General features: G+C 44.3%; 1 protein-coding gene across 2 annotated transcripts in view; it reads right to left on the bottom strand.

Annotated features, from left to right (window-relative positions):
• Positions 1-7,840: 7,840 nt before the first annotated feature.
• AGBL1 (AGBL carboxypeptidase 1) overlaps positions 7,841-25,212 on the bottom strand; it is a 402,258-nt gene continuing 384,886 nt past the window's right edge. Inside the window, exon 23 of one of the 2 annotated variants that reach the window (XM_083475009.1) lies at positions 7,841-9,208. In XM_083475009.1, coding sequence (XP_083331135.1) covers positions 9,082-9,208 — 127 coding nt within the window. In that variant the 3' untranslated portion in view covers positions 7,841-9,081. The remainder of the gene's footprint in view (positions 9,209-25,212) is intronic. The other variant, XM_083475010.1, reaches the window with a different exon arrangement.

Below are 25,212 nucleotides of genomic sequence, written 5' to 3'. Positions count from 1 at the left end.
AAATGAATGGGATCTACAACCAAAATGATAATTTAAGATTGGAGCATCAAATGTCTGTTTTCAATTCATGTGGGGCAGCACCTGTTACAGACAGCTGTCAGCATTGCTGGGACAGCAGTGACAGGAAGAGACTGGAGCCCAGGTGCAAAGGACTCCGGATCTGACCCTTGCTCCCAGATATTAGGCAGGTCAAAGTTTTACAGCGGGGAAGAAAGTCTTCAAAAGTTCGGCTTTTTCATTTGGAAACTATGAATGTACTTATACAGAGTCAGCTCATTGATTCATGTAGCTCGGTACTGTCTACATCTGTTTAAACTTGTGTTCCTAGATGTTGTGTGACTACAACCCCCATCATCCTCAGCCAGCTTAGCTAATAGTCAGGGGTGATGGATGTTTTCATCCAGCAACATCTGGGAACAAAAGGTTAAGTAACGCCAATGTAGACAGTACTAAGCTAGATGGATCAATGGCACTGTCTACAATGGTGTTATTTATCCTTGTGTTCCCAGATGTTGTTGGACTAAAATGTCCATCACTGCTGACTATTGGCTAAGCTGGCTGGGGACAATGGGAGATATAAATCCAGCAACACCTGGGGACCCAAAGTTGAAGATCATTGGTCTACACTGACTGGTAGTGGCTGTCAAGATTTTCAGGCAGGTGTCTTTTCCAGCCCTACCTGGAGATACTGGTTGGAGGCAGTAATGCTTTTGAATAACAGTAGCAGGAAACCACAAGAAGGGAGAGTGCTCCTGTGCTTGGGTCCTCCTTGGGGGTTTCCCGCAGTTATCTAGATGGTCATAGGATGGTGAACTAGATGGGCCAATGACCCTCTTCAGCAGACTCTTCTTATGTCCGTTCCTTGCCTGGCAAGTCTGTGCCATGGTCCCAGGACACTGGTTTCAAATCCTCTCTCTCTCTCTCTCTCTCTCTCTCTCTCTCTCTCTCTCTCTCTCTTAGTGAGGGCTGTTGCTTTCATACCTCATTTCTGGACATCCAGGAAGCATCTGATTGGCTACTGTGAGAAACAGGATGTTGGACTAGATTAGGCTGTTAGTCTGATCTAGCATGGCTCTCCTTATACTATCTGAATTGGGCTAATTTATCAAGCTGCCTCCTGGAACTAAATGAAGCTGATTTCTTTTTTCATCAAGACCCAATAGGGCCAGACCTCCACATAACTGATTTGAATGTCTTTTAATCTTATTCTCTCCCTCTCTCTTTCTTATTGTTAATTATTTGTTTTGAGCTCCAACCTCAGAGAGCTTTTTCTAAAGACAATTTCACCCAAAGCTTAGGAGGGCATCAAAGGAAATGGCTTCAAGCTGTGAAAAGGTCACTGGCTGGCACCTAATTAGACTGCCGCAATTTTGCTAATATCTGCAAGAAGGGCGAGGAGAAAATTCAGGATGAAGCAGATTGGAGCGGATGCTGTATATCTTGGATTTTTGCTGTGGCATATGGACATGATAGAATCAGGCTGACACAGGACTACTTTCAGTAACTGGGAGGGCAGGCAAGAAAGCATCGCCTTGAGCAGAGGGTGTTGTAGTAAGAATCACCTTAGATGTTATCCGACATAGTCAGGAGTATCTCACTGTAGGTTAGGAAGGGCTATAGCTCAGTTGCAGAGCATCTGGCTTTCAGGCAGAAGTCCCTGGTTCAATTCTAGACTCCAGGTAGGATTAAAAGAGACTGCTGCCTGAAATTCTGGAGAGCTGATGCCAGTAGACAATGCTGAGGTAGATACTTGCTGAAGAGGCTTGCTGACCTGGAAAAACACAAATTCGATCTTCTCCTTTTAGGTAAAGATCATAAGAGGACCCAGACAGTCGCCAGATTCTGTCTACAGATCTGTAGGCACAGACCATCCCCTGATAAAAATTAGTCCGTCAAGAAAATCCCCATACACGGGTGACTCTGGGCCAATTTCCTATGGTCGCTTTCCCCAAAGATATTATGTGCTTGTGCATTTAGCACATATTTAAACATGTAAGCCATTGCTGTATATTGTTTTAAATGTCTGCTTTGCTTTTGGGAATTCAGTCCCATTATGTGTTTTACAAGCTGGTCTCTGACCATAATAAAAAAAATTATTATCATCTCCTGGTATGCCCCACGGAGGACAACGTTTTGGAGGTCCCAAGTTGCAAGGTGGTTAGATTGGTCTCAACTAGGGCCAGGGCCTTTTCAGTACTGGCCCCAACTTGGTGGAATGCTCTGTCACAAGAGACTAGGGCCCTGTGGGACCTGACATCTTTCTGCAGGGCCTGCAAGACAGAGCTGTTCCACCTGGCCTTTGGTTTGGACTCAGTCTGACCCTTATGTTTCCCTCCCCTTATGGTTTTGATCTATGGGCTATTATTAAAATGAGGCTGCTTTTTAAATTGTATTTCAACCTGTATTTTAAATTGGTTCCTTCCCCCCCCCCATTATGTTTTTATTGTAATTTTACTGGTGTTAGCCACCCTGAGCCCAGCTCTGGCTGGGGAGGGCAGGTTATAAATAAAATTATTGTTGTTGTTGTTGTTGTTGTTGTTGTTATTCTGAGCTAGATGGGCCAATGGTCTGACTCAGTATAAGGCAGATTCCTATCTCTTGAAGATGACAGTTCTTCTGGGGATGAAAGTGGGGGAGAATGCAATAGAGTCAGTCTCAAGAATGAGGACTCTGCCTCTAATACCCTTCTCACTAAGAGTGAAGGGATGGTAGCTGTCCTACCGCCAACTCTCCTATTAGGGAGAACAAGCAGCCTGCCTTACATGGCAGATGCTTGCAGGTGGGTAGTGTAGCATCAAGGTGTTGTAGGACAAAGCTGTGTGTGCCACACACTCCATTCTCCACCTTCTAATCTAGCCTGCCCCCTTGGGTATGATGGAGGATGCTGGCCCTTCTGGGAAGGGGGTATTGCGTCAGCAACATGACTTATGGGTGGGTGTGCTGATTGGACAGTCCTGTACTAGTGGAGATAATGCAGACAATTCAAAGGTCCTTGCAGGATGCATGCAAAACAATGTGGACTGCCATGACTCCAGGAGGGTAGCATCTCACGGTCAGTGTTCCAGGCTGAAGACTTGCACGGCTAAGGGAGCTGGGCATGTTTAGCCTGGAGAAGAGGAGGTTAAGGGGTGATATGATAGCCATGTTCAAATATATAAAATGATGTCACATAGAGGAGGGAGAAAGGTTGTTTTCTGCTGCTCCAGAGAAGCGGACACGGAGCAATGGATTCAAACTACAAGAAAGAAGATTCCACCTAAACATTAGGAAGAACTTCCTGACAGTAAGAGCTGTTCGACAGTGGAATTTGCTGCCAAGGAGTGTGGTGGAGTCTCCTTCTTTGGAGGTCTTTAAGCAGAGGCTTGACAACCATATGTCAGGAGTGCTCTGATGGTGTTTCCTGCTTGGCAGGGGGTTGGACTCGATGGCCCTTGTGGTCTCTTCCAACTCTATGATTCTATGATTCTATGAGGACTTAGGGTGCTCTCTGCATAACTGCGTAACTGCGTAACTTGATGAGAAATTTTGCTCCTTATACTACTCCCTTGTTCACCCATGAACTTGTTCACCCAAGTAGGGAAGACCACAGCCCATGTCTATTTTGCATATGGGTAAGCATATGGTTTTATGGGATCCTGAGTGGAATGGGACCAATTCGGGTTCTCCCAGGATTCAGTTTGATTGGGTTGAAGCTGCCCCAGATCACCCCGAGTTGAAACCAGGGTGCCCCAAGGTACCAGATTGGACCCCAACTTAGAGGGGATAGGCTATTCACAGCCGTATTCATAGGTCCATTCCACTCTGTTTCTGCATCAATCTTAATTTTTTAAAAAAAATATGTGCATGAAAAATTGTATTCCTTTACTCACAAAAAAAAGAATCATATACTAGGTTCCTGCAGCTACTGCTACCTTGCCTATCACATCAGAAGTGGGATCCAGAGGCACTGATGGCTGTTGTTGCCTCACTTAGTGTTTCAGTTCAGTCTGGGAAGGTACTGGACTGGTAGAGGAGGAGTAGGGAACTTTTTTTTTTCAGTCTGAGGGCCACATTTCCTTACAGGCAATCTCCCAGGGGCCATATGCCAGAGGTGAATGTGGCCAGAAGCAAAAGTAGGTGGAGCCACTGCTATTTCCCCCCCCCCAAAAAAAAAGAGGCGCCAGAACTCACCATGAACGCCTCCCTCATTCTCTTCAGATTGCAATGGTGTCCACCTGAGAGGTGCTGGAACTCACCCGAGAGGTGCCAGAACTGAGTTCTGCTGAGTTCCAGCTGGAAAAAAGCCCTGGGTGGAGCAATCAATGTTCCTTTCACCTTCCTACATCCTTCTACAGTCATACCTCATGTTACATCCGCTTCATGTTATGTTCTTTCAGGTTATGTCCCGTGGTGACTCGGAAGTACCGGAAAGGGTTACTTCTGGGTTTTGCCACTCACGCATGCGCAGAAGCACAAAATAACATCACACACATGCGCAGAAGCAGCAAATCACAACCCACGTGTGCGCAGATGTGCCGCTGCAGCTTGCGCTCTTTTCATGTTGCGAATGGGCCTCCTGAACGGATCCTGTTTGCAACCAGAGGTACCACTGGGCTGTATTCCCTCCAGCCCAGCAAACTGCCTTATTGACATTCAAGGGCACATTCCAGCCACGCAAAAGCATACAAGGGGGGTGCAGAGCAGGACCGTCAAAGGGTTTGGCCTGGGGAGAGTTCCAAGGGCTGAGAAAGGTGTGGAACAACTGTGCCTTATGCAGAGAGGAGACCATCTTAAGATGCTGCTGCTGCTGCTGCCAGCACTGTGAGAATGAAGCTGTGCCTGCCAGAATTCCCACCTTCCTCAAATGATGGGAGGAACCAAAGCTCTTTGTCCTGCAGGAAGGGTGGCACCCTGGTTGCTGTGGTGAAAGCTCCTATTCTGGGGGCCAGGAGGGGTGTAGACACCCTCTCGGAATCACAAATGCGAATGGATAAACAAGCTGGGAGTTAATCTCAAATTGTTTTACACTCTGTCTCATTTCAGTCAATGCATTTCCGTTCCTCCGTGCAGAGCCTAGTTCTGCTTAATTACCATGACTCAGGGAGAATGCTAATTGCCGGAGAACCCTGGCAGGAGCCACAACAGAGGTCCTCTCCTGACCTCTAGGGGCCAGATGGGTGATGGAGACGCAGATTGCATTCCAAACCAAAGGATGGTGCTTGTACGCCAGTGAGAGAGAGACCAGCTTTTTCTAAGATCCTTTTGGGATGTCACCTCCTGTTAATTTCTCACTTTTAGAGTTACCAGATGCAACAGAAGCCCCCTTGACCTGGGCCAGCAGCTTGATATGGATGACAGTTTTCCATGGCAGGGCAGGAGCGATAATTCTTTCCTCAGCTGATCTGCATGGATCAGTTTAGAAAGGGGGTTTGTGTGTCCTTACATGTGTGAGTAAGTGGGTAAAGAAATGAAAGTGTAGACTGGCCACATCCACTGTTGGTCAGACACAGACCATTGGCATGTGGACCCTGGAGGGCTGGCAAAGGGGAATGTGGCCCTCCCCACAAAATGTGATAAACATAAGGGTGTGAGGCGAGTGTAAATGAAACAGGAAAAAATGCCCTCCCCACAAAAATTGAATGGCCAGACAAAGGATAGATGATTTCAGCTCAATTCTGCTTTTCATGCAGGCTACATTCACACAGCACTTTTTTCAATTTCCTCAACCTTCTCCTAACAGTTACTTTCTGCATTATAGTTGAGCTTTCACATAACACAAAGGCCAACTCAGAGCATTCTTTAGCATATGCGGTGCCGGGGTGTACAAAACTGCCCCCCAGTTTTTTTGGGGAGGGCAGGCCAAAGTTATTGAGCTTTTTTGGGGGGGCACGCAACTCTCTCCCATGCCCTTGCAGGTGGAAGGAGGAGAGCAATCCCCACAGAGGCTTGGGAGGGAAGCTGCCAAGGCCTGGAAACGATGCCTTATGAGGAACGGCTAAGGGAGCTGGGCATGTTTAGCCTGGAGAAGAGGAGGTTAAGGGGTGATATGATAGCCATGTTCAAATATATAAAAGGATGTCACATAGAGGAGGGAGAAAGGTTGTTTTCTGCTGCTCCAGAGAAGCAGACACGGAGCAGTGGATCCAAACTACAAGAAAGAAGATTCCACCTAAACATTAGGAAGAACTTCCTGACAGTAAGAGCTGTTCGACAGTGGAATTTGCTGCCAAGGAGTGTGGTGGAGTCTCCTTCTTTGGAGGTCTTTAAGCAGAGGCTTGACAATCATATGTCAGGAGTGCTCTGATGGTGTTTCCTGCTTGGCAGGGGGTTGGACTCGATGGCCCTTGTGGTCTCTTCCAACTCTATGATTCTATGATTCTATGTGAGCAGCTTCCCAGCTGGCTGCCTCTGCACCCGCAGCAGAAAAACCTGTGGCGTTCCGACGGACTCTGCTCTGCTTGGCAGCAGCTGTCAGCTGGCCTGGCTCTTCAATCCCTAGACTCCAAATCTCAGCCCCAGACTCTCAGCCTGGCGCCCCTGAGAGCCCGTGCCCAGGTGCCCCACACCCCTAGTGCCTATGGATAAGCTGGCCCTGGGCCAACTTCAGAAAACTATTTAGTGCTCATTTCCATGTCATTTGATTTCAGCAAAGGTGTGTGTGTTACAATTTCAGCTCCCTTTGTCCAGAAAATTGTGGGAGAAAAGTGACTAAATTTGGGGCAGTGTACTGGCATATTGTTCTTTCTTGGGAATCATGGGGGGAAAGGAGTGCGCGGGTGCAGAAAGGGTGGGGTAAGTATTGATGTTGCCCACTGATATTTGCTGTTGTATCACAGCACACCCACAGGTGTGAATGGAATTTAGTGTGGCATGCAGGTATATTGGTCAAAAAGCCACAGTTCCATAACACAAAATGTACTGCGGTGTGAAAGAAACCTTAGAAAACAGCATTATAATCAGGAAAACTAACACAACACTCTCCGCATCTGAATGCACCCGCAGCCTTGCAAAGCGTTATCCTTTAGTCCGCCACAATTTTGAGTGCCTCAGCCTAAATGTAGCCAGGGGAAGAGCTGCATAGAAATGCACAGCACCCTCCACTGCTTAGCATCTGCCCCACTTCCTTGCTGCTCAAGGAAGCCATCTGACAGTAAAGATAATATAATAAATGACATTTTTACATCCCATTCTATACACGGAGCAGGGCTTGGAGCACTGACTTTGACCCGGGAAACATTAGAAAGGCCAAGAACGGCACAGCCATTGCCTGTGGTACTCTTGTACTGTCACACAATCCCCCCTTCTTTATTATTATTTTATTACATTTTAAACATTTTCATGACACAGAGGGGGGAATAAGTCAATCCCATTTACAGCTAACCCCGGAGGAGAAGGAGGAACCGTCCTCCATGAATTCTAATGTACCAGTGAGCAGGCTGAGAGGCGCTAAGCAACTGATGTTCTCGGGTCGATGTTTTCCTTAGTGCCTTCCTAGTAGGAGGAAGGCTCTCAAATGGTGGAGGTTCAGAACAAGGACTGATGGAACCAGGAGGAGCTGGCACATGCAGAGATAAGGACGTCACCAGGTGGTTCGCTCCTCAAATGGCATTTCCTAGGAATTTTGGGAAGTTATCTGTCTGCTTTTTGTGTGCTCAGACACCTCTTGAGAAATCATCACCAAATTTGGCATGTTCTGGAGCCCCGGTGGAGTGGGGGAGTGCCAAAGCAAATGAGTAATGATGAATAAACAAGTAATGATAAATACCACAGCTTAGTTCCAGCTTCCAGCTCTGCTGGCCCTTTGCCTGACCTCACAGCACCTCTTACATATATCGTCAAAAAAGAGGATGAAACGGACAACTGAATTGCAAACACTAGTTTATACATATAGCTGCAAATTTATAAATAACTGCTATAATTTAAATAGAGCCAAAAAATACATCTCGTCCTAGTGGGGAAGATTGTGACTCCAGGTGGTCCATGTACCTGCCTGATCAGCCTCAACGTTGACGGTAATTTTAATGCTCTTCCTGATCTCCAGTCTTGATATTTAAACTGAACTTAGATGAGTCAGTCCTTCAAACAGTCAACATCTTCCAGTGGAGGGCTAGCCCCTGAAAGCGTTTAAAAGAAAGGACTGCTGTCTGTTTAGATGGACTTATGATCACCCTAGCCTGAGAAATAAATGCCAAAGCTAACTTAAACAGAAATGTATCTCACCATAGTGGGGGAGAGGATGGACAGGTGAACTGCCTGCTTAGTCTGCTTTCCGGATGCTCCTAGATGTTGATGGGCAACTTCAAGGCCCCTGTTGCTCTCCCTTCTCAGGGTTATTTATGTTTAAGACAAATGTGGACTAGGCAGCCCTTCAAGAAGAGGACTCCTTCCAAAAGGGGACTCTGCTCTGTAAAGGGAGGACATGTAGCTCCCTTATACTTAGCTCTGGTCCACCTTGCTAGACTCCCAGTGGAATTAGAACTGGGTCTGATACTGTTGCCTTTATGCACAGGGATAAGAAAAGGAAGTGGGTCAGTTGAAAATCTTCACCCTTATGCTCAAGAAGAGTTCCTCCACCAACTCAGTCAATAAAATTGTATGTGTGTGAGAGAGAAGACAGAAAAACAAACTATTGAGCAGAAAACACTGCAAAAGAAAAGCGCCATCCGTCATGCATCCTCCACTTTTGGCTAACTGGTGCTCACACATTGCTATAGAGATATATCAGTACATTACAAGGAATCTCTCCCTCTTTCTATGGAATCTAGATAATAGTTTCAATAGCAAAAAGAAGAAGAACAGAGAGATCTATTTTGGAAGTGCAAACAGGGCAAGGCATCTGGGATTGGAACTGTCACCACATAAGAAGCAGATGCAAGCTGTGAGCTGCCTGCTCATTGCTTGAGGATTGATGGCTTTGGCCTGCTCTCCAGTCAGCTGAAGACCCCAAGCATTATTGACAGCAATGGGAGAAGCTGGCTGCTTGGGCTGACTCAAGATGCAGAAAGTCCTCCATGTGACGTGTGTGTGTGTGTCAGTGTCATACATCTTTCCTCTATTGGCTTCTGATTCTTCTTTGACTCCTTCAGCCCTGGAGCGATACTCCTAGATCTCTTTGTCCAGCTCCGAAAAGTCTCCTTCCTGGTCAGAGCAGCTGTCTGTGTTATAATCCACTTCATCCCCAAAGGGAAGTTCATCGTCCGTCTCCAGGTTGCCATTGCTGCTGCTGCTTCTGCCACAGAATTGCAAAGAGAGAGACATAAAGAGAATTGAATGCAGGCAGCAAAACACTTGATAAGGCATCACAGCACATGTTAGTATGTAGGAGGGGACTGATAGAATGGCCAGAAATTGAAAAATTCTCATTTTTCTAATCAGTTCTCCACATTTCTGCATGATTCAATTCTATGATTCTACGATCCTGTTTTAGAAGAAATCTGGTAGCTGCTTTGGCCAAGCATCAGTGTGTTACTGTGGCCTGAACTTCTGGAGAAAGCCCCAATACAGTAGTTCAAGCTGAACATCCTCTTTGTTTTGGATTCAGGTTTCCAATACGTAATTGGGAAAGCTGAGTTTGCTCTGTGTGTGTGTGTGTGTGTGTGTGTGCGCGCGCGCGCGCGCGCGTGTGCGTGTGTGTGTAGCTAGGGAGCCCTTGCTCAGCAGGAAAATGAAATAAAACCACATTCAAGCAATGCACACAGATACATAGGAATTGATTGCCCCGCTGCACATTTAACGCCTACTGTCCCATAACCCCCATCTAGTGAGGTCTATGGGAGCCTCAGCAGCAATTTGCAACTTTATGATGTGATAAATAGAAATCCTTTGTTTTGATTTTTAATTTGCATATTTATTGAGAGATGACTTGATCTTAATTAGTTCTGCTTTGTATGTATGTGTGTGCGCATATTTGTTTGTTTGCTTGTGTTCTTGAAAGGCTGCTTTGTATGAGTAGGAGCCCCGCGTTCCTGCTGACATAACCAAAAACAAGAGAAAAGACAGACCCATTGGGGCTGTTATTTATTCCTAAGTCAAACGCCCCCTCCCCCATCTCTCTCACTCTTCTAGAAAAGGCTCTTTTATGTTAAATGCTGGCATAAACATTCAGTTCATGCTATGTACGCTAAGCTCTCAAGCTTCGGTGCTCTTCTGCATTTGAACATCAGAATATCTTGCTCAGCATTGTCTACACGGACTGGTAGTGGCTCTCCATAGTTTTCCTTCCTGCACTACCTAGAGACTCCAGGCATTGAACCTGAGACAGTGTGCAAGGCCAATGCTCTACCATTGAGCTACAGATAGCACTCCCTCTTCTTCTTCTGATGAAGAACTACTTCAGGATGAGCTGCAGCCCCCAGAAACTCAGGAACAGCCCAGAACAACAGCCATGGAGGAGTCTCGATGAGGTTTCCCTCAGCCAAATTGACGTTGCAATTTTCTCACAATCTTCATTGTTTCCTGGTGATATATTATATTGCTGGCAGCTTTCTACAAGTAAGTTGTAACGTTTGTGAACATTCTTTGTTATTCTTTCTTTTTTATTTCAGACAAAACATTAAAATAAACAAACCAATATAAAACAAGCCAAACATTTCAAAGATCACACCGAGAGAAAGAAATACATAAATGAGAGCCTTGTGTGTCCTCATTACACACTTTGGAAAGAATATATCTATAAATGCCAAACAAACAGCAGACTTACAAAGTTAACAACAATCTCCTTTAAATCTTCGCATCAGTGACATGATGTCAAATTAAAGAAAATGTGGAATATCGAGAAAAAGTTCAGGATAGCATACATCCCCAAAAGGGGGGTATTATTGGTTCTTCTGGTGAGAAATTGATGAAAGGAAGGAAAGGTGACTGGTTATCATAAAATTTATCTTGTTGAATATCACCTCTGGCTACTCTGCAATGTTGTGTTAGTTTGTCTACAAGTGCCATCTTGCAAACCCTATTGTAGTAAAGGTAAAGGACCCCTGGATGGTTAAGTCCAATCAAAGGCGGCTATGGGGTGTGGCGATCATCTTGCTTTTCAGGCTAAGGGAGCCAGTGTTTGTCCACAGACAGCTTTCCGGGTCATGTGACCAGCATGACTAAACCACTTCTGGCATGACGGGACACCATGACACGTACCAGAGCACACGGAAATGCCGTTTACCTTCACACCACAGCGGTACCTACTTGCACTGCTAGGCTGGCAGAAGCTGGGACAAAGCAACCAGAGCTCACCCCATCACATGGATTTGAACCGCTGACCTTCCAGTCTGCAAGCCCAAAAGGCTCACTAATTTAGACCACAGCGCTATCCGCATCCCAAAAACTCTGCTGTACCAGCTCTGTGTAGTTAACAAACGATCTCTTCTCCATAAGAATGCAATCTCCAACCAGACAGGAAATGGATTATTAACGGCTTAAAAATATGTATCTTTACTTGCTCCTCAGAATAATGATAGCAAGACCAAACTGTGGCCTTTAACCACCGTAATATTCAGAATTTTAATACCTCAGTGTAAAACATCATCCCAAAATCTGGTTATGGCTTGAAACTCCCATCAAAAGTGAATATAAGGTCCATTGGTAGAACACCTCCACCAACCAAGAGAGGAAACCAAGAAATAAATATGACATAAATGCACTGGAGTCGGATTAATTTAAGTGATTGCTTCTTAACAAGTGTAGAAATCAATTTAAAAGAGGGTGGCCACCATATAGCCTTTCAGTTCATTTCAGATATTTCCCCTATATCTGCTTCCTATATCCAACACAAGTCCCCCTTATTAATGAATAAGTTTATGAACATCCCATGACATCATAGCACCTCATCCAATGATTGCTCCTCTCTGCAAAGCATTCATCATCATCAGCCCATCTTTTATTTTATTTTTTTATCATCAGCCCATCTTTATAGATTTCTGGTTCAGAGCTGTGGCAAACACCCTATAAATAAACACTGTTTATTACAGAGAAACAATTAATAGTTGTCTCCAAGATTCTGTTTGTGATGACTATTTCCTTGATAAGCTTCCTTTTTCTGAGTTCACATTTCCTTCTCTTTCTCCATAAAAGTCTAAAGGAAAGGTATAACTTGTTAGGACTTGTACTAATTAGTTTTTCAGGAGTTCCCAAGGTAATTGCAGCTTGCAAGGTTTGTAATTGATTTCGCCAGATTAAAAAAAAAAAAAGATGCCTGATCGAGGCCTGTAGAAATTTATCATGTCAAAGCAAGGGGAAAACAGCTTGCCAGGCTAAATGGAAGGATCATAAGACTAGAGAACCAAAGGGGCTGACCTCTGGCCCACAATATATCAATTTCTTTAAAGTATGTTTGACCCACCTCACCTTTTGACTATAAGATCCTTTCATCAGTGGAGGCTGGTGCTCATTGGGACTGGTAGGGCAGAAAGCAGGGAGGCACTACAGCCAATGACTGGTAGGGCCAGAACTGATGATACACAGAGCCAGCTAATTCTGGTTTTGCTCCCATTCTCTTCCCAGCTAAGTTCTACGAAGGGAACATAAAGACTAAGGAGGAGAAGGCTGAGAACTAGTGGCATCTGCCCCCAAGACTAGTTATAAGTAAAGAGTTGGGGGTTGGCTAAGGGCACACTGAGCTTGGTGGGACAATGCCCCAGTCACACAAATTGACCCACCTCCACTGCCTGTCACTGCTTCAATAAATAAATAAGAAAATAAGAAAAAATATAAGTGAATGATATATTGTACATGCAGTAAATTTGTTAAAAGCTTTGAAAAATCTAATAAAAATTAAGATTATAAAAATAAAACCAGCAGGCTTTGGGGAACTGACTGATTTTAATGAAAGAGCTGGTTGTGTGTTGTTTTTATTGTAGTTAGTGTTTTTTTAAAGAGAGCAGGTGTCCAGGAAAAAGGACTTTGGCAATCCCACCGACCATTGAACCCAATGTGTTTTGGCTACAGGCAATTTGGATTTACACGCAGTCCCCGGAACGTAACCCTACTGTAAGTTGAGAGTTGCCTGTATAGTTGAAATTCTGTCAATGCTTTTTTAAATAAAATTTTTAAAAAAAATTCCTTTCTTTCCTTTCCTTTCTCCTTTCTCTGCTGTTAGCAGTTCTTGTTTTTATCTGTAAGCCACCTTGAATCCCAACAGTGAAAATGGCAGGGAATGAATGAACCTGTAGATTGCAAATCTTATTTAAAAATAATATTAGCATGAAATGATAAAACCATAAAAAAGAACACAGTTGAACACAGCAAATACTAAATAATAATATTAATGCCAATACTACTATTAGTAATAATAAATAGGAGGAGAAGCAACAGCCACATAACACAAAGCAAGTTGACCAGATGCAATAGTCTGGGATCATGTTATTCACAGCAGTATGATGCCATTTTAAACAGTCATGGCTTCTCTCAAAGTATTCTGGGAAGTGTAGTTCAGGGTGCTGAGACTTGGTAGCAAAATCCTATTCCGCCTCACAGAACTACAATTCTCAGAGTGAGGGGCGCCAACTCCTGGAGGCCCTACCCTTTTCAGCTCCCCAAATGTTCAAAATAATTAGGCCCAAGCACTGAGCCAAGCGCAGTGTGGTTTCAATGGCCAGCTTCTCCTCCTCCTCCTCCTCCTCCTCCTCCTGTTGAACCCACCCGTTCCTTAGAATCAGCATCAGAGGCATTGCTCATTGGCCCACATTTAAAATCAGTTAGAAGGCAATTTCTCCTCCCTTAGTAGAGACATTCCATGGCAGAACCATGGAACAGAACAGCTGGATCGAGCTGTTACGGGGTTCAGTGACAGAAGAGATCACTTTGTGTAGACTAAAGAAGGAAAGGGCAGAACAACCTTTGGGGTGGAGAAATAGGAGGGGGCAGCTAAGAGATTAAGGTGCATCTATTCAGTGGGGGTACAGAGTAGATTTGTTGTCCCAATGTGTGTGTGTGTGTGTGTGTGTGTGTGTGTGTGTGTGTGTTAGTTAAAAAATAATGCAGAGCTAAAAATTGCAACCAAAAAAGGTTTCTTTCCCCCTGGTAACCATAGCAATGCCACCCTCCTGCATTAATAAAAATGAAAAAGTGGCCCTTGGAGTAATTTAAGTTGTGAACCCCTTTGTAGCAGAGCTACAATCTGGGAGAAGCACATCACTGCATCAGTAAACTAAATAATACTTTCCCTCTAGATACTTTCATGCATTTGAGCTGAAATTTAATTGAAGCATTTTTTTTCTAAGGGGAAGAACGAGCAGAAATAAAAAACAAAAAAAACAAAGAAGCTTTGGGGATCAGTACAGAGACTTGCCTCCCCCTGTTTTGTGACTGCCTTGCATCTGTTCAAGTCAGTTTGTTTTATTAATGCTCGCTTGGCCTAAAGCGATCGGAGGGATGTTAAAAGATGCAGTGTTAGCACAGTACTGACACAGGGATTCCCCCCCCCCCCCTGTAAGAAAGAAAATTAACGATTGCAGATAAGATTGAACCTGGCCTTTCTCCAGCTCTCCGATCTTCCACATTTTTGGGGTTAAAAAAAAAACCCCAACAAACCTAGCACAGCGGAAGGAGAATAAAGCACATAGATGTATCGCTCCATTATATTAGGATGCCTGCAAGAGGGTTCAGAGAGCCAATATTGAAGGAGAGTAAATGATCTGCAGAGACCTTCAAGTTCAAGTCTAAGAAAGGTATAAGATTGCCACTCCCCCCCCCCCAGCTTCTGAATTTTTCGGTAGCAAACATCAGGAAACAAGAATCCCGATCTCCTTGCCAAGACAATAACTTGGGGGTAGAGCAGCTGTTTTGTACACTGTGGGTTCCTGGTTCAATTCCCGGCCTCCCCTGTCAAAAAGAATTCAACTAGCAGGTGATTGGGAAGATCTTCTGCTTGATATCCTGGAGAGTTGCTGCTGGTCAGTGTGGACAATGTTGGCTAAACCTTAGATGACGAAATCTGAAAGATCAGGGTTCAATAAACCACAATAAACCACACAGTCATGAAGCTCATTGGATGAGCATAGGACAATTGCCATCTCCCAGTTCAACCCACCTTACAAGCTTGTTGTGATAACGAAATCTCGAGGGGGGAACCATGGATGGTACCTTGAACTCCTTGTAGGAACAGTGGCATACAAATGCAATCAGTAAATGAAATATCTGGTGCTATTTATTAGTGGCAAAAATAGACACTTTGAAGCCACAATCCTATGCACATTTATCTGAGAGCAAGTCCTCAGCTCTGTGGGAGTTACTTTTGAGTAAACATTTATATGATTGTGCTTAAGTACGTGAGCAATCTCCATCCCATCCTGTGTTCATCCCAATCACTGCTGCTTCCGTTCTGCTACAGTTCGGCTTTTGTTAAAATCTATGTTTTCCATCTCACTATCCACTAAGACTGAAATGAACATCATTAATCATGTGATTGATTTCAATGCTTTTCGGTGGAAGGGAAGCATTGAAAACACCAAAAATAACATAATTGTTCATATGCTATTTGCAGACTAAAAGAATGATGGCGGTGAATATCGTTCATATTCACTTGTGTGATTTCTATCCCTGACCTTAGATGAATACGCCAATTGTGTCAATTTCGGCTCCCATTTCTGTTTCCAACTCTCCAGCCTCTCTAATTGTGCTGCAAGCATTACACATCTATGAATACACCATCCCTGTGTAAATAATCTAGGTTCTGGCCATTTTTATATAGGGTAGCTGGAAAACTGATGTGAGAGATCTTCATCTTACACAGCACCAAAAAATAGGAAGCGCATCACATACACACACCCCCCACACAAAAGACAACTAAAGTGGATACAAATTTGCATGAAAGTTTGATACAAATTTGCATGAAAGTTCTGTATGCTAATTTATATGTATTGGTGCACACTTAGACATGATTAATTGCTAAAATTCAGTCAAAAATGCCTCTTGCTGGACAGAAGGAAGACTGGCCAATGGAGCGTGTGCCTGTTCAATCTGCAGATCAGATAATGATGGGCAAGAAGTTGTTCTCTGTTTCCCCTATTCTCCCTTCTTATGATTTCTCTCTTTGAAGCAGACATTCACACTATTCATTTAAAGCACTATGGCCCTACTTTAAATGGTCTTGGCTTCCCCCAAAGAATTCTGGGAGCTGTAGTTTGTTAAGGATATGGAGAATTGTTAGGAGACCCCTATTCCTCTCACAGAACTACAATTCTCAGAGTGCTTTAACAATCAATCTGTCTTCACATGTTCAAACAGTATGTATCATTTGGATGCCTGAGAAAGGCAGAGTCAGCTCCCGAGAAATGCAGTCGGCCGGTGAACATGATCCAGACCCCACCCTCTCCATACATTCATTCATGTGTATCAGGGAGTATTGTGGTTTTTATTATTATTATTATTTGTTACCATGTTATGTATTATAGTGTTTTTATATTGTAAACCATCCTGTGATCCTTGGATGAACGATGGTATAGTAGTAGTAGTAGTAGTAGTAGTAGTAGTAGTAGTAGTAGTATCTTTCCCTGAACTTGGTGTGTTGTGTGAAATATGGCTAAAATCTGAACTCATAGAAACAACAACTCTTGAGTTCTGTGGAAGCTGAACTATTAGAGTAAACATATGCAGTCTTCAGAGACAAAACAATTTAACATATGTATGAATAGTTCGAATTCAACATGGACATGCTCCTTAGATCTGCAGCTTGACAATGGAAGTTTACAGAGAAAATTGATTTAATTGCTTTGCAAATCTATAACTCTCTGTAGGTTATTCATGTATTCATCTTCCATTATGTTTGAGTTTGAGCTTATGTAAATGTCTTTACATAAACCATGGTTGGCAGGTTCATCTGTGTCCCCTGATGCACAGCTTCAGCTATGTGGGGGGAAGGGTATGGGGCTTGGATCTGGGTCCAACTCCTTGAAGGCTTGAAGAAACAATATTAGTTTGGCAGGGGTGAAGGGGTGTGTGTGTGTGTGTGTGTGTGTGTGTGTGTGTGTGTGTGTGTGTGTTATTGACAGCTTAAAAGCCAGAAATTTAAATGGGAACGGCAACAATTTGCTGCTTGTAACTGTGATATTTTGAGCTAACGTCTTGTTAATGAACCTGTGTTTGAAAGCTTTGATCACACACCTTATGTCATTTTTTTGTTTCTACCATAATGGGAAGGGGGAATAATGTTTCGTTCCCACAGAAATGTGCTGGGTAATTAGTTGTCATTTACTTCATCATATGCTGCTCAGACCCGGCTCTGATCTGCAGTTAGTGTCATGAGTCCCGTGGAGATCCCTTGGAGTGGGGATCCTAGCAGATGGAGAAAGAGATTGTGGAGTTGGAGCTAGACAGCGCAGAGGAGGGCCCGAGCAGGATGGGGTTGACAAGACTGGTGCTTCAAAAAATGTCTGAGTTAGAAGACGTGGCGAGTGATCAGACTCAGGAGCTGGATCCTGGGGAAGGTTCAAGCAGGTTGTCAGAGAGGTATCCTGCCCGTATGATACCTCTAGCCAGGTACCTCTAAAGGGTCACGGTTGCCAGCCCCTCCTGTTACTCCTCTTACTAAGCAGCCTCCTCCAGGAGAGGTTCAGGAGAGTGAGTTGGATACAGAGCTGGCACCTCCAGCACCAAGGACACAGAGATGCCAGTGTTGCCATGTACAAACCTCACAAGCCCAGCCCACTTGCAGAAGCACCCATTTGCTAGCCTGGAGTAGAGGTGGCTGCTGTTTGCCACGCTAATGCTTCTGCCTGCCCCCCCCCTTTAAAAGGAAGAGGCAGAGGGTGTGAAGCTTGTTGGGTCAACTCAGGTCTCAACTCAGGTCACTATTTTAAATCAAACTGTAGGCTAAACATGACAATGGGCTGTAGCCAACTAAGTCAACGTAAAGGTAAAGGGACCCCTGACCATTAGGTCCAGTCATAGCCGACTTTGGGGTTGCAGTGCTCATCTCGCTTTATTGGCTGAGGGAGCCGGCGTACAGCTTCCGGGTCATGTGGCCAGCATGACTAAGCTGCTTCTGGCGAACCAGAGCAGAGCATGGAAACAGAGTTTACCTTCCCGCCAGAGCGGTACCTATTTATCTACTTGCACTTTGACGTGCTTTGGAACTGCTAGGTTGGCAGGAGCCGGGACCGATCAACAGGAGCTCACCCCATCGTGGGGATTCGAACCGCCAACCTTCTGATCAGCAAGTCCTAGGATCTGTGGTTTAACCCACAGATCTATTTAAATCATTGGCCTTAAGTTAATACTTTGATTGTGGTGGGTCTACTCTGAGTATGGCATGTTGGCTTCCACACAATACCTCATGGAGGGAATGTTTAAACTGGCCATTATTTAGGGGAAAAGCCAGACATAACCGTGAAGCTTGCAGTTCCAAGATTCATATTATGGGCAATGGAAACTCATCATGATCCCCTCAAGTATGAGGGCAGCATTATATCTCCCTGATTCCTTTAATCCAAGCCAAAGAATAGCTTCCCTCTTCCTTCCTCTCAACTTGATCAGCAAACATCTCTTCCTTCCTCAGCTCTCTCTTCACAAGTGCTCTTCGCTTTCTTTCCATGGCTACTGTTGCCTGACTAGGCTCCAGCATAGGAGGAAGTAAGGCTAAGTGGCCTGATGGGTTTGGGGAATCACAGGTCTGAAGGAACAGGACTGGGGGGACTCATGGGACAGTGGAAGGATCAGAGTCCATTATACCTCTGACTGGGTGTACAATAGATTCCCATCCTTTGAGGAACTGGTTTGTATTATTTTAAGCCAGGGGTTACCAACATGTGACTGCCAATGTGTTTGGCAATACCTCTTACGGTGCCCATGAAAGGTCTCATTAAACATCCCCTCACAATAGACTGTTGGCTGTCCCTGCTCAGTTCCTGTTTGCATAAGTGCTCAGCTTCCCCTACATTGCTCCCTTAAACATTCCCCCTTGGATGCCAGAATTGGACGCCCATCCTCCTAACCATTCTGAGCAGAAGAGAGGCACAAAGGGCTTCATTTTGTAAGGGGGTGGTGATTGGTGTACGTGCTTTTAATCCCCGCTGATGGTGTGGCCAATGGGGACAGGGAGGTTGCCCACACCATTTTGTGGTCCTTCCTCTTTTGGATGTGGCAGCCATTTTGTTATGCCACACAGAGCTTTCTCATAATTCCAAGGGTGTCCTCTGGCATTAAAGCTCAGCAACTGCTGAGCTGGGGAGACGGGTGGGAGTAAGTTGTGCTTCACTAGAATCTTACAGCATCTGATTTACAAAACAGAACTTCGTTGGTTAAAAACTGGAGAGCTCAGCCAGAAAAAGACCCTGCAAATCCAGTTGGCAATTATTAAAAGGGGGGAGGAAGCACACCCATGTGTGTTTTCTCAAATTAATTTCCACCAGCTTTGCTCATAGGCCATGCTTTTCTTTGCTTCTGTTGTCTGCCTCACAAGGGATCTGTGAGTTCTGATTAGTGCAGAAGACAAATGTGGAAACATTGTGTGTGTGTGTGTGTGTGTGTGTGTGTGTGTGTGCTTGTGTGTTACCAAAGGGACTTTTTCTCCATTTGCTACTTCCGTGTGTGCCTTAGCGAATGGGTTTAAAAGAGGTTTGGACAAATGCATGGAGGAGAATAAGGCTTCTAAGTGGCTGCTAACCACAATGGCTATCCTCTAACTCCACAGTTGGAGATAGTGATGGTTCTGAATACAGGTTTCTGGAAATCACAGGAGGATCATGTTCTTATGCTCTGGTCCTGCTGGTAGGTTTCCCAGAGACATCTGATTGACCATTGTGAGAGCAGGATGCTGAACTGGTCCAGCAACCTATTTTCATGCTCTTACTGCAGAAGTAGGGAACCATATGCTTAGAGGCCAAGTGTGGCCAATGGACTTTTCTATATGGCCCTCAGTCCTCTTCCCAGACCACATCCTTCATTGGCTCTACTTCACACCCTCCTTGAGTATTTCATACCCTCCAACATTTCTCCGATGAAAATAGGGACGTCCTATTCCGTAATAATAAAGATAATTTTATTATCTATACCCTAACCGTCTGACTGGGTTGCTCCAGGCACTCTGGGTGGCTTCCAACATACATAAATCATAAAAAACTATACAGAGCTGCCTTCAAATGTCTTCAAAAGTTAGCTATCGCCTTGGCTTGGGGGTCACATAACTCCATACCCTCTGATGAAAATAGGGACGTCCTACCAAACCCACCAACATTTCTCCAATGAAAATAGGGGCATCCCAAGGAAAAGTGGGATATTCTGGGATCAAATCAGAAACCGAGACAGCTTCTGTAAATCTGGGATTGTCCCTGGAAAATAGGGATACTTGGAGGGTCTTGTATATCTGCCTAGCTGGAATGCTTGTTGTTTGTGTGGATAGAGGTGTGTGTGTGTGGAAACTAGGCTGCTGTAGTAAAGTAACTATTTGCAAATATTCAGTGCTATTTTTCTAGAAAAAGAGGTACCAGAACTCACCATGAATACCTCCCTTGTTCTCTTAGAATGCCCATGGCGGCCACCTGAGAGGTGCCAGAACTGAGTTCCATTGAGTTCCAGCTGAAAAAGCATCTATTGTTCTGCAGTCTTTTGTCTATGGCCCCACCCACCACTCATAATTGGACTTAAAAAGGTGACCCAGTAAGGAAGGCGGCCTTCAAGCTAAAAAAAAAGTCACATCCCTGTCGTAGTATAATTCAGACACATGCAATAGCTGGCCTAATGTAGCCTTCCATATATTGTGGCTGTCCAGATGTTAGACATCTCCCCTATTTTTGGAGCCATAAGCAGGCAGTAAGAGCTGAGTTTGTTAATCCCCAGGTGGGTCATAAGAATAATATTTAGCATTAATACAGTGCTTTCGAGTACTCAAATCAAGATTACTTATCTCAGTAATCTCAGCCTTCTGCATAGCATTACACAGGAGACATCTTGTCTCTTGTCCCTATTCATGAACGTTTTTCACTTGAAAGCCGGTCCCATTAATGTCACTAGAATTGACTTCCTGAATGGCAGTGCTTAGAATTGGCAATATCAGCAACGTTCCTTAATTATCTGGTTCAGAATATGAATTTGTCCAGCTCTTCATGCTCTGCTGCATTAGGAATTAAGCTTCATTGCCTCCCAAATGCACCTCTCTGGCTAGGAAAGTAAAATAAAATTAAGAAGAGAAGAAGGACCCTGCTGGATCAGGCCAGATGTTCATCTAGTCCAGCAGCCTATTCTTACAGGGGCCAACCAGTTGCCTGTAGCAGGGGTGGGAAACATCTAGCCCACAGGCCAATCATGGCCTGTCAGAGATCTTAATTAGGCTCCCAAGGCCATTTCCCCGATACCACACCCACCCCACACCTGGCATCATATATGATGACAGGTATGGGGTAGGTACTGACATGACATCGGAGAATAATTCAGAGGTTGAAGTAAGCTCTTGATTGTGTGTGTGTGTGTTTTTGTTTTTGTTTTTTTGCTTGAGCAACAGTGATCAACAGGGGTTGAAGCAATATGTGACCCAGCGTACAATTATCCTTCAAAATCTGCACTTCTCCAAGTGTCACAATTTAGTTCTCCAACCAATGCATGCAAAAATATATATATTAGGAGTGCAACATTAGTGAAAATAATGTACAAAACTAAAGTTCATTTCATGAGGGGAAATTGTTTGCAGAAAATATGTACTTTAGTGAAAACTGCATGCAAAAATGTGTACCTTAGGAGAAAAACATACACATGAGGATTAAAATTTGTGAAGCACAAAGAGAACTATATTTAAGGGCTGTATCCAACTGTTTCTGTCCACTAGTGAAAGGGTTCTTTCACTAGTGAGCTTTAATTTGCAAAAGAGAGGAATGCAGTGCAACAGTTGTGCTAGTGGAAAATAGTTGTGCAACCAAGCTACCAGCAACTTGCTTATTCATTCTTTTGCGCAACAGTGTTCTGCTGGCACGAAAGCCTTTCACTCGTGGAGCAAGGCTAAGTGACTTTAACTGTGAGCTACATTGGATATAACACAAAGTTGGCGGGAGGGATGGAGAAAAAGAGAAACCAAAATTGACAGAGTCATCCATCCCTTATCTAGATCTGGGCTTCATAGATTGGAGGAATAGAGAAGGTCCAAAGTTCTTCAGTCAGGTAGCAGCTTTTTTTCTTTCTTTCCCTGCCTGGTCACTCCACAGATTCACTGTGTCAGATGTAATGGTGCTCAGCTACAGTTGGTTCAGTTATCAAGGAGCAGAAAACATCTCTCAGGCAAGATGGGTTATCAGCTTATCTCGCAAAGCAGCCTATCAAGCAACACTGGCAGGGCGATTTGAGAAATCTATATTTTAGATGTTACCTTAAGCCTGAAACTTTGTTTGAAAACTTCATACATCTCTCCAAGCAGGAGGTAGCAAAACCCACTAAGATCAGATATCTGTCCAGATGAAAAAGTAATACACTGGAAGTATATGAACTGCTGCTTTCAGACGGCAGGGGGGTTGGGGTGGGATGGAGATGACACCAGGAGAATGAATGCTATAACCACCCTGCCTTCTCCAATACTGCCAGGTAACTTTTCTTAGGCCTTCAACATTCAATTACCTTCTCGCCAGCAGAATCTCACTTTTGGATTCACAGAACAATTTGTGTGGGGCTTGAACTGGCAGCTAGAAAGATTGCAGGCAGATATTCATTCTGCACATGACCACCCATCTCTAGGCATAAGATAAAACTGCAGGGAGACAGGACACATTAGCTAAAGAAACTTCCCTTGCCCAGATAGGCCAGAGCAGATCATGTGATAGCTTTTCATCCCTCAAAGGTTTTTGGGTTCGAGCATCTAGGATGGGGTGGAGAGAACCTTAAGCTCGGGGCCATTTGTGGTCTACCAACCTTCCCTATTATTTAGCTCTCAGGGCTCTCCTCAGGTCATGACACTTCCTGCACCAGCCTTGTCACGTGCCCTCCTAAAGTGCTTCTGTCTGGGCAGAATGTGTCCTTGAACCATTGTGATGCTTCTTCCTTGCCTGGCTAGAGGATGAAAAGATCTGTACATGTGTAGAAAACTCTTGTTTACATGTGGCTGGAATGTAGACTACTGTACAAGGTAAAGGTCATAACAATTGCTCCACCTACTTTTGCCTTATACTGAGTTGGACCATTGGTTTGAATTCAAGTTGCTGGAATCACAGGTGGGCAGAGTGCTCCTGTGCTCATGTCCTGCTTTTGGGCTTCCCATAGGTATCTGGTTGCCTTTTGTGAGAAGAGGATGCTGGAATAGATGGGTCATTAACCCAATCAATCAGACTTTTTTTATTTTCTTATGTCCATCTAGGTTAATGTTGCCTATACTCACTGTCAGTGGCTCTCCAAAGTTTCTAGCAAGGGACATGCGAGCTCTACCAGGATATCCTGAGGACTGAACCCGGGACCTTCTACTTGCAAAGCGGCTGCTCTACCGTGCTTTAAAAGAGGGTTAGACAAATTCGTGGAGGATAAGGCTATCAGTGGCTGCCAGCCATAATGGCTATGGACTTCCTCCTACCTCCAGCAGTATGCCCAGCCTAAGGACAGCTCAGTTAGTTAGAGCATGGTGCTGATAGCACCAAGGTTGCAGGTTCGATCCCCGCATGGGACAGCTGCATATTCAGGTTTGACCTGATGATCCTCAGGGTCCCTTCCAACTCTATGATTCTATGACCCTCTATGACCAGTGGCTGAGAAGCAGTAGAAGCAGTGTTGTTGCACTGAAGTCCTGCAAGTGGCCTTCCCATAGGCATATGGTTGGCCACTGTGAAAACAGGATGCTGCAGAAGATGGACCTTTGGTATGACTGAGTAGGGTTCTTCTTATGTTCTTCACCATCCATCAGTGGAACAGAAACAGCTCGATACAACCCAGTATGCTTGAACCTTCTCGATAAAACATCAGATGGTTTTAAAACAACAATACTATTTGAAGATGGGTTTTCATTTAAATTGGAGTTCATTTAATCACTTTCTTGGCAGGTGGTCCTTAGATATGCCTTAGAGGCTAGCTTCCAGCCTTCTTCAGTGTCATCAGCTGGCACTGACTAGAACACCTTCACTTTAATAGTGCAGTGTCATTATCTGGAGCAAATGGAAAAAAGTTTGATGCTGGTTTTGTATTTAATTTGGTTTGGGAAGCAATTAAATAGAAGCCTGCATATTTCCTTCTGAACTGTTCCGAATTGGGGCACCCTGGAGATGGCTGGACAGAGGGCTAGGATATCAGGGTGTGCAAAGCTGTTAACATTTTGTCCAGATGGAATGATTTATTAAACATATACTTTAAGATAATGCCTCTCTAAGGAAGGAGGGAAATGGAAGGCCTCATGACTCCAGACTCCTTTGAAAGTTAAATTATGCTAAGAGTGGTTGCCATAGGAGAAGCACCAAGGTTAATGTGTCATTCCTTTCATCTTCTGAAATTCCATTATGCATGTGATGTGCAGGTCATAAATGGACTGAACTGGAGAGGCCCAGCCCTTAGTCTGCCAATTGGTCTTTGATGCTCCTCTCAGATTTTCTTTCTTTCTGTGGAGTGGTTCCTCACTCCAGGAAAGACACAGCTCTGCACCACTACAACTGTTGGAGTGTTTATTGCATTCACGTAGGATTAAGGTATGCAGCTAACCATAGACCTATTTCATTCTAAATAGGGCTTAACTGAACACCATGAGGAGGGAATGGTGTGCATGAGTGTGCTACTCCCACCCCTGTTGCTGACACCTTTCACATGTTCAAGGGCAGCTGTCTGCAGCTTGGAAACGTCCTCCATCATAGTGTTCTATGGCTGCTAGCCATTATGGCTATGCACTACCTGGACAATGAAACGATCACTAAAGGATAGGCATAGAGAAATCTGTCAATTTCAGTTTCTCTCTGTTTCTTATTTTTCTAGTCTTAAATTCAGCTCTCCACAATAGCCATCTTCAAGTAACTCAGGACTCATTGGGGTGTTTTAGATCCCCAAGCCAGCAACATCTCAATTGTACACATGGATAGCAGTGTTTTGGCTGCTTAAGTAATAGTGTTCTCTTCTGAATGTTGGAAAGACAAGAAGTTAGGTTTATTACTGGGGAAAAGAGGAAATATATGAGGCAGGATGTTAAGCAAACATATTGGGTGGTTTCCAACAGTCTCTGCATTGGTGGATGGCAGAGTTTAAAGCTTGCATGATAAGGGAATTCCATGCAAAGGATGTGCTGTTGGAAGCATGTTATGCAACCACTGATCCTTGTTGCGCAATCCATTGCACAACCATCTTTGGTAATGTACTTGTGTT

The sequence above is a fragment of the Podarcis liolepis genome (genome assembly GCF_965112155.1).
Source record: "Podarcis liolepis genome assembly, chromosome: 14".
NCBI lineage: Eukaryota > Metazoa > Chordata > Lepidosauria > Squamata > Lacertidae > Podarcis > Podarcis liolepis.
This window is presented reverse-complemented; position numbering and strand designations above follow the sequence as displayed.